The sequence below is a fragment of the Lethenteron reissneri genome, chromosome 27, assembly GCF_015708825.2.
Source record: "Lethenteron reissneri isolate LAM-NWPU_2019-01 chromosome 27, ASM1570882v1, whole genome shotgun sequence".
Lineage (NCBI taxonomy): Eukaryota > Metazoa > Chordata > Hyperoartia > Petromyzontiformes > Petromyzontidae > Lethenteron > Lethenteron reissneri.
Window position 1 is genome coordinate 9,105,361 of NC_083805.1, and position 8,798 is coordinate 9,114,158.

Below are 8,798 nucleotides of genomic sequence, written 5' to 3' on the forward strand. Positions count from 1 at the left end.
AGGTGCATCCTTCAATCGCTTGCTTATGACGATGTTGGTGGAAGGGTATCTGCTGGAGCAAGACCGAGAGAGCCCCTCTAGTAGATATTTGGCTTACTATTCTAACCTGGCCACATATCTTCGAGGTGGGAATACCCACACTTTGCCCCACCACATGACCTGTCGATTGGCTGTGGTGTATCCATATCTATGTATACCGATGGATGGACAGAGCTGGTGGCTTTCAAAACGTTCCCATTGTTTCAACTGCCGCGCCAGGAGATAGAATCGATCTAGCGACCTTACAATGGCAACATTTCAGCAAATCGGTGGAAATTTCAAAACGGCTGGAAACGTCCATCACTTGCGACCTCACTCACCTGATGTTCGTCTGGAAGTTGGCACGTGGACAGCACTGCGGATCGACGTCGGCCCTGTCTCTCCTGCCACCCTCCGCCTCCAAGCTGCCGCGCCTGCCCTGCAGCGCAGCTGCCAGGCCAGCACCAATACCGGAGCCACCTCCTCCTCCTCCGTCTTCAGCATCAGACGCATCGTCAAAGGAGCCCAGCACAAACTTGGCCAGGTTGGCCCTTCGCTGCTGCGCCTCGCCGCCACCTGCCCTGGAGCTGTCGCCTCCGCGGGGTGGGAGGCTGCTGACCGTTCCATCGATCTGGCCACCGACGGCACTTCCGCGACGACTACCGGCAGCCGGAACACTATCGTGTCCAAGCTTAGTGCTGTCTGGGACAGCGGTAGCGGTAGCAGGAGCTGCGTCGCTTGCGCCCTGCTTTAAATATCCACTGGGTATGGCCAAGCAGTCAGGCGTGTCTTGCGAATGACCTACTGCAGAATTGCTGCACAGATTTTTAGGTTGGCTTTGAGTGTCGGCTTGATGCGATGATGCTGCCGCATTGTTGGGTTCTCTACCGGATTCGAAACTGCCTCTCCGAACACCAGCCTTGGGAGTGGCTACATTGTGGGCTTCTTTCCAGAGCTGGTTGCTCGAAATTCTTGACCGTTGTATCTTCTTGTGTTTTTCTGCCATTTTCACGAGAGCCAAAGACGCTGCAGTTCCAGTTCACAGTCAAGAAGTGGGAAAATCCTGAAACGAGAGCAAGCAAAAATAATTTCACAAGTGAGAATGTAGTCACACTTGAATCAAAGCGTCTTAATATGGAGTTCACTTATCACACTGATTACGCTGCAGAACATTTAATATGTGGCCAAGCAGCGGCCGTGATTTCAAATGATAGCACATTTATCGATTGAATGACTGTAGTTTTTTCAATTGCTACAACACGTGGGATGATTTCGATTTAAAGCTTTCGTGACTGCAGGGATTCATCTTCTTGGTTCTTTCGGTAAAGTCACGTAGAAGGGAAGTAATAAAATAATAAAAATAAAACATAATAAAACAATTCTCACGACGTTTCGGCCACAACGCAAGCAGCCGTCCTCAGGTGAAAACCAGGTCCGTCGAGGCGACAGAGTCTGAATGAAACAGCACACGAGCTTGGAGCATATATATAAGCTGGGCGCATTGACAAAGGAATTTCCTTTTGATATGCAAATTCCTTTGTCAATGCGCCCAGCTTATATATATGCTCCAAGCTCGTGTGCTGTTTCATTCAGACTCTGTCGCCTCGACGGACCTGGTTTTCACCTGAGGACGGCTGCTTGCGTTGTGGCCAAAACGTCGTGAGAATTGTTTTATTGTGTTTTATTTTTATTATTTTATTACTTCCCTTCTACGTGACTTTACCGAAAGAACCAAGAAGACGTGGGATGATATTAAGACACTCTTTACTCTTTACAAGTTTAACATTATCAGCCATGATTTATCCACTGCTGGATGAAGGCCTACTTAAGCAGTCAACATCTCTCATGGTCTCACAACGTAAACATCCATCTACCACCTGCAGACCAGCTGCTTATTTCATCGTTCCATCTCTGTGCTGGACGTCCCTGGAGGAGTTTTCTCTCCTTTGCCTGCTACTCAGTTGTTAGTCTCGACCACCGGCCATCATGCCTTCTGGAGACATGTCCTGCACAAATCCACGTACACCACCTTTTAAGGCAGTCACAATGATGTCTATAACTTGTGGATGTTTTCTGAATCCGTGTCTTTCTCATTGTTTACTTCTAAGAATGCACCTCTCTCTGCGTCTCTGTGCATCGATGTGTCAATGTATGAATATCACGTGACGTTGGTCATTAAATAAAGCAATATTTTAGAAATCCATACTTTGAGTGTAACTTAGAAATAAATAATAATAATAATAAAACGCCCATGCTGTAAAGTCAATGTACGTGTGTATGTTTTGGGGTTGGATCACGTAAATATAAATGTGCCGTTAAGGCTACCACCACCCGACACAGCTAATTAGTAAGGTTTGTCACGTAAACAAAATGCCAATTATGATGTGTTGAAGAGTAAACCCACAACATTTCCAATTCGAGTGAGTTTATTCTCCCACACACCGGTGTGCTGAACTAGTAACTAATTTGCACGTTTTGTTTACGTGACAACCCTTACTAAATGCCTGTGTCGGATGGTGGCGGGTTTAACGACACATTTATGTTCACGTGATCTAACCCAAAAAAACGATGATGGATAATATTGGTCATGAAAGCCTACGTGTTAAATTGTATTTTTTGGTATGGGTTCATGTGACCTCTGCAGTCATGTTTGGTCACCTTAGTCACCATGATGTAAAATAAACATAAACTATTATTCAATCGAATAGCGATTGTTGAATCGTGACAATCGATCAAATCATCCCGGGGAGCAGTAAACCATTAAACCCAATCTCCATACCGTCCCGTCGTGGCAGTGAAACATTACTGCCCCCTGCTGGTGAGATTAAGGTATTTTACCTATACGATTATGAGCGTGAAAAGATACTTATATTTTGACATAAAACTTTCGTGACTGCAGGAATTCATATTATTTGGTTCTTTCGGTAAAGTCACGTAGATGAAGACCGCTTGTGTTGCGATCGAAACGTCGTGGGTTTTTTGCTTTTATTTTAATTAAAATTTTCTATCTACGTGACTTTAGCGAAAGAACCAAAGAAGATAAAAATACTTGTTTATGCAGATTTTTACATCAGTATGTCCCTGTATGTTGAACTTCTTTCGCACGGTACGTAGCCAACCCTATTAATCAGAGGTGCGGAATAAGAATATGTGTTAATGGGTAATTATGGAGTTAATTGATTCTTGATTAAATATGCTGTTGGTCATGATGAATACAGTTTTGCAATGTGCGTTTAATAGTCGCATACATTCCAACATAAATGTACTTAGTGATAAACTCCACTACGGTACTTGAATTTTACATGATTAAATATTCATGTTTACAAAATTAATCACGTAAAAATTTTGGAACGAAAAATAATATCCGGAGTTCATAAACGAACATTTGCTTACTCCTGTACTTCGTATTCGAACAGCAGATACGAGTTCCAATATTTTAATAGAGGCAGTCGTGTCATGTACAGTCATTTGTCAATCCACTGCTGGATGAATGCCTCCCCGCGCCATATTCGTCATGGGGGAGGAGGGGGTTGTTTGACCATACCTTACCACGCTGGTCAGTTGGAGTTGGTGAAGGGATAGCCCACGCCCCGTTTCAGATAGCACTCGCCCACACGTGATGACCTTAGCCGGGAATCTAACTCAAGTATTCAGATTCACAGTCCAGTACGCTGACCACTGCGCCACCACTCCCCCTTTCCCAAGTCGAGGGTCAGAGCTGCACACCAATTAAGAACTGGTGCAAAGGTGCGTTTGTTCCATGGTTACTCCACAGCGAGTGGGTGAAAGGTGATCCCTCCAAAACGTAAGTTAATAATTTCCAAAATAGATCCAGGAAATCTTGGCAGGCCCAACGCTTGCCTGTGGACTCGAGCAATGTGATCCACTGGATTCAATAAACTCCTGGCGTGACGCTCTCACCGCACGTGCCCCAACATTGTGAATGTTTACCCACAATCAACACACGACGGCGAGTGAAGTTTGACACTTTTAGTTAAAGCCTCCAACAACCATCAATTCGTGCTTCCTGCGTGTGTGTGTGTATGCACGTCGAACTCTTTGCGCAGCACCGTACGTATAGCCAGCCGTGCAAAATCGAAGGTGCGGGGGAAGGACAGCAAACTAAACACAAAAATCAGTTCAAAGAAATGAGATTTCGACTTACAGAGAGGCAGTGTGCTCCACTGGGCTTAGTTACCGGCGTCAAACTGCCCACGTTCCCACGTGTACCGTTGACTCCGAGTCGTCAAAACTGTCACGTGGAATGTACACTTCCTCGCTGCCAGCAGCTGCCTCTGAAAATTTACAAAGATTGTGAGTCCCACGGATGGCAACCCTTCCCGTGCCCCGGTCACATGCCCCGCTGCTGCTTTACACAAACAGCACGCGCTCAAACGCCATGCCTTGCTATCTTTTAACAGTTGCCGAACAGTTTCAATGATGCAAACTGTTAGGGAATGGAAGCGTATTCCTCTGCATGGGTTGCAGTAGGATGACGTGTATTAAAGAAAAGTATGAAAAGTCACATTGAGCGCAAGGACAAACGCTCATTCATGGCAGAGGTCAAACAAGTTCATATCTCCTTCGCCACTGATGTTAGCCATGGACGGGTATCCAACTCACGTGGCCAGGTTCATAGCGCAGTGCGCGAATCGCTGTGTCAGCATTCCAGTAATACCGACATTCTCTCACAGACCTTGGGACGTAAGCTCATAAATCAGAGGCAGTAGTGAGCCATGCAGCTCGGATAAGTGTACAAAGGACTTGGCTATTTTAAACTACTAGCCCATACGCCTTACAAATTGTTGATTTGTGCAGTGTATATCTGTGTGTGGTGTATTTCTGTGTAGAAAAAAAAACATGTGAACCAGTCAATAGATGGCATATGTACGGACTTTTTGTCAATCCACTGCTGGATGAGACCCTCCCCAAAACGTGCGTGTTTGCGGGGTGGGGTTACTTGACTAAACATAATAATATTATGAACTAAAAGATATACCATTTAAAATTAGAGCTAAGAGGCTACAGCATAGACCATAAGTCTTTGCTTATCACCTTCAGCTGAATCCTTCGGCAGCCAATCTCTAACACTCAAGGGCAGGTTGGTTCTCTAAACTGCCAAGCTAAACTTCATGAGAATGTCAGTCTGTTAATCGTGTACGTGATAAACAGCGCTTGTTAAACAGCGATGGGGAAGTGTACTGGCCAATGAAATCCCATTTACATACCGTATAAAAACATTGTGTCCAACAGTGAACACCCTTCGATGCAAACAACCACGCGTACGAATCATACATTAAGCCATACGCACGCACACAAATACGTACATTAACAAATAGGATGTATAGATTCCGCTGTCCGGTAGACAGTAATATATGTGCATACGTACAAGGTAGGTGGGCAATTAAGGAATGAGTTGTGCAGGCGTGGGTGTTTTGACTGTATCGTACAAATGTATCGGTATTCAAACACACACACACAGCAATGTATGTGAAATGCTATCAAGCTTGAACCGTTACGAGAGCGCACAATGCATGCCGTGACACGTTGGCAGTGGGCATGTAGCAACTGCGCACGCATCCACACACACACACGCATCTACACACACGCACATCCACACACACACACGCACATCCACACACACGCACATCCACACACACACGCACATCCACACACACATCCACACACACCCACATCCACACAAACACACACGCACATCCACACACACGCACATCTACACACACGCACATCCACACACACACACGCACATCCACACACGCACATCCACACACACACACGCTCATCCGCACACACGTACGCACATCCACATACACACACGCTTATCCACACACACACGCACATCCACACACACGCACATCACACACACACGCACATCCACACACACGCACATCCACACACGCACATCCACACACGCACATCCACACACACACGCACATCCACACACACGCACGCACATCCACACACGCACATCCACACACGCGCACGCACATTCACACACACACGCACATCCACACAGGCCCACGCACATCCACACACACACACGCACATCCACACACACGCACGCACATTCACACACACGCACGCACATCCACACACACACACGCACATCCACACACACATTCACATGCACACACACACACGCACGCACATCCACACACGCGCACGCACATCCACACACGCACATCCACACACGCACATCCACACACGCATCACACACACACACGCACATCCACACACACGCACGCACATCCACACACACGCACGCACATCCACACACACACACGCACATCCACACACACATCCACATGCACACACACACACGCACATCCACACACGCGCACGCACATCCACACACGCACATCCACACACGCATCACACACACACGCACATCCACACACACATCCACATGCACACACACACGCACGCACATCCACACGCACGCACACACACGCACATCCACACACACACGCACATCCACACACACGCGCACGCACGCGCGGCGCATGCCACCACGTATAGCAGCAGCAATAGTTCCTGCGGCACATCAAACGCCACCGCATTCGAGAGAGAAACGCAGAACGGGAGGTGCTTACCCCGAGTGCGACGAATGAGAGCAGTCGGAGACAGCGGCCGTCACACGCCGGGCTCCTCGGCACACCGTTGTCGCACCGTTATATGCGGATGACAGCGGCAATTACGCAGGCGAGCTTTCGATTCACCACCGCTCAATGCAGACATCAGCTGTGCGGTGGGTGGGGTGGTGGTGGGGGGGGGGGTGTCTCGAGATCCCCATTGGACAACGCGGAGCAAAGTGGGCGTTGCCAAGGGCGTGTTGGGTGCGCGTGAGATGAAAGCACGTGGGGCGGAATGTCGTCGCCACGTGGGTTGAAGATTTTTTACGCAGACGTCACTGGTGATCAGTTTAACACGCAGGCTTTCGAGAGAAATATCATCTTCCATAATAGAGGTTTTTTGGTTTTATCGCGAAAAATATATAAATGTGTCGTGTAAACCCGTCACCACCCGACACAACCAATTAGTAAGGGTTGTCACGTAAACAGAACAAATGTGGCTGTCGCCTGATGAAGCTGGTTGTAATTACTGGCGAAACGTCGAACTCAGATTGTAAATGTTGTGGCTTGGATCTCCAACACACCGGTGTGCTGTACTAGTATACTACACTATACACTACACACTAGTGCTGTACTAGTGACGAATTGGCCACGTTCTGTTTACGTGACAACCCTTACTAGTTGGCTGTGTCGGGTGGTGGCGGGTTTACACGACACATTTATATATTTACGCGATCTAACCCAAAAGTATATTCTGGTCACTGGTGATGTCGGTGGTTGGTGTTGTGCGGTGTTGCGTTGTCTCAATGTACACCTAGCCTGGCACGCACGCCGCGGTGACGTCACCGCTACTTGGGGACTTATTCCGGTTGTTGTTGTGGCTATGGTGCCGGAAAACAATACGGGGCTTGTAAGATTAGTACGTCAATACAGTCCTCGATTCTAGCGGTAGCTTAGATTAAAAAGTTACATAACGTCTCATGTAATGTTTTATGCAACTCGTCACACCCATAGAACACGTTTGCAAATTCTAGATGATGGTTCTCAGAAAATACTTTTGGGCTGAATATTCATTTCAATTGATACGCTCCTGTCAATCACCGACTATTTTAGTGGCACTTTAAACGGTTTTATATCCAAATAAGCAAACATGACAACGTTTTAACGTTTGCGATCTGTGATAAATAACTACCCGGGTTTATAATAAACTTGCTTGTGGCAGTAAAACAAATCGTTTTGGAAAATCTATTACACATAAATATATATATAATCTCCCGTCGTAACTTGTATCAACTCCATACCAAAAATATTTTCACAGCTTTGCACGGTATTTCATTTATATTGGCACAAACTACATTTAAGGCGTGTTAAATGAGAGGAGAACGATTGTATACTGTACTTGTAGCATTCATTTTTCTCACTACTTAGAAATCCAGTTTATGTTTAGCTACAGATGACAAGGTTAGGGCTCGGATGACTGTTTGCGTGTCGAGGCAGAACGTCAATCATTTCCTGGAACAGTTGTCTCGCGCAAATCGCCTATGCAGAGTAAACAGGTCACAGAGCACACGTCAAGGCGGCAGTAGACGGAGTCCCTTTTAAAGAGCGGCACATGTCAAAGCAGGACCCGTGCTAGTGATGTAACCAGAGTCAAGAGGCATTGGTGCCTCCACGTGATAACGTTATCCATCTGCAGATTAAAAAAAAGAACACATACCAACCAATGTCAATTCAGGCAATGATGTTTAATAGAATAACTCTTGTGTGCTGCATATAATAACGGGGGTTTGTTTCAGCGTGTAAAATTATATCCTTTGTTAAGGCAAGTTGTGAAAATTTTATTAAGTTTAAAATATTTTTTATTTTATTTTACCAGGTTAGGCCCAAATGAAAGTGCGGTAGTATCAGGATTTAACTTTATATGCCACGTAAATGCCACGCGTGTGGAAATACACATGGAAATGAAATCAGGTGACGGACAAATAGTGGAAAAGGAGGGAAAGAAGAGTTGAGCAAAATAAATGTTAAAAAGCATGCATGAAAAATCCGGTATAAAATTGAGAATTGCATATTGTGAACCAAATAACTTTTCAAGTCCATCCACCTTTGGCCCTTAAAGACTGATGATTTCCAACAGCCTTTTCTCAAACAGATTTGTTATATGAAACAGCAAATTCACAACGACGC

At 46.0% G+C, this 8,798-nt stretch overlaps 1 protein-coding gene across 4 annotated transcripts in view; it reads right to left on the reverse strand.

Annotated features, from left to right (window-relative positions):
* LOC133348511 (acetyl-CoA carboxylase-like) overlaps nucleotides 1-6,766 on the reverse strand; it is a 103,944-nt gene extending 97,178 nt beyond the window's left edge. For 3 of the 4 annotated variants that reach the window (XM_061561355.1, XM_061561353.1, XM_061561360.1), the window contains exons 1-3: nucleotides 6,633-6,766; nucleotides 4,184-4,313; nucleotides 360-1,081 (exon numbers count right to left, since the gene is read on the reverse strand). In XM_061561355.1, coding sequence (XP_061417339.1) covers nucleotides 360-1,024 — 665 coding nt within the window. In that variant the 5' untranslated portion in view covers nucleotides 1,025-1,081; nucleotides 4,184-4,313; nucleotides 6,633-6,766. The remainder of the gene's footprint in view (nucleotides 1-359; nucleotides 1,082-4,183; nucleotides 4,314-6,632) is intronic. The other variant, XM_061561354.1, reaches the window with a different exon arrangement.
* Between the last annotated feature and the right edge of the window lie 2,032 nt (nucleotides 6,767-8,798).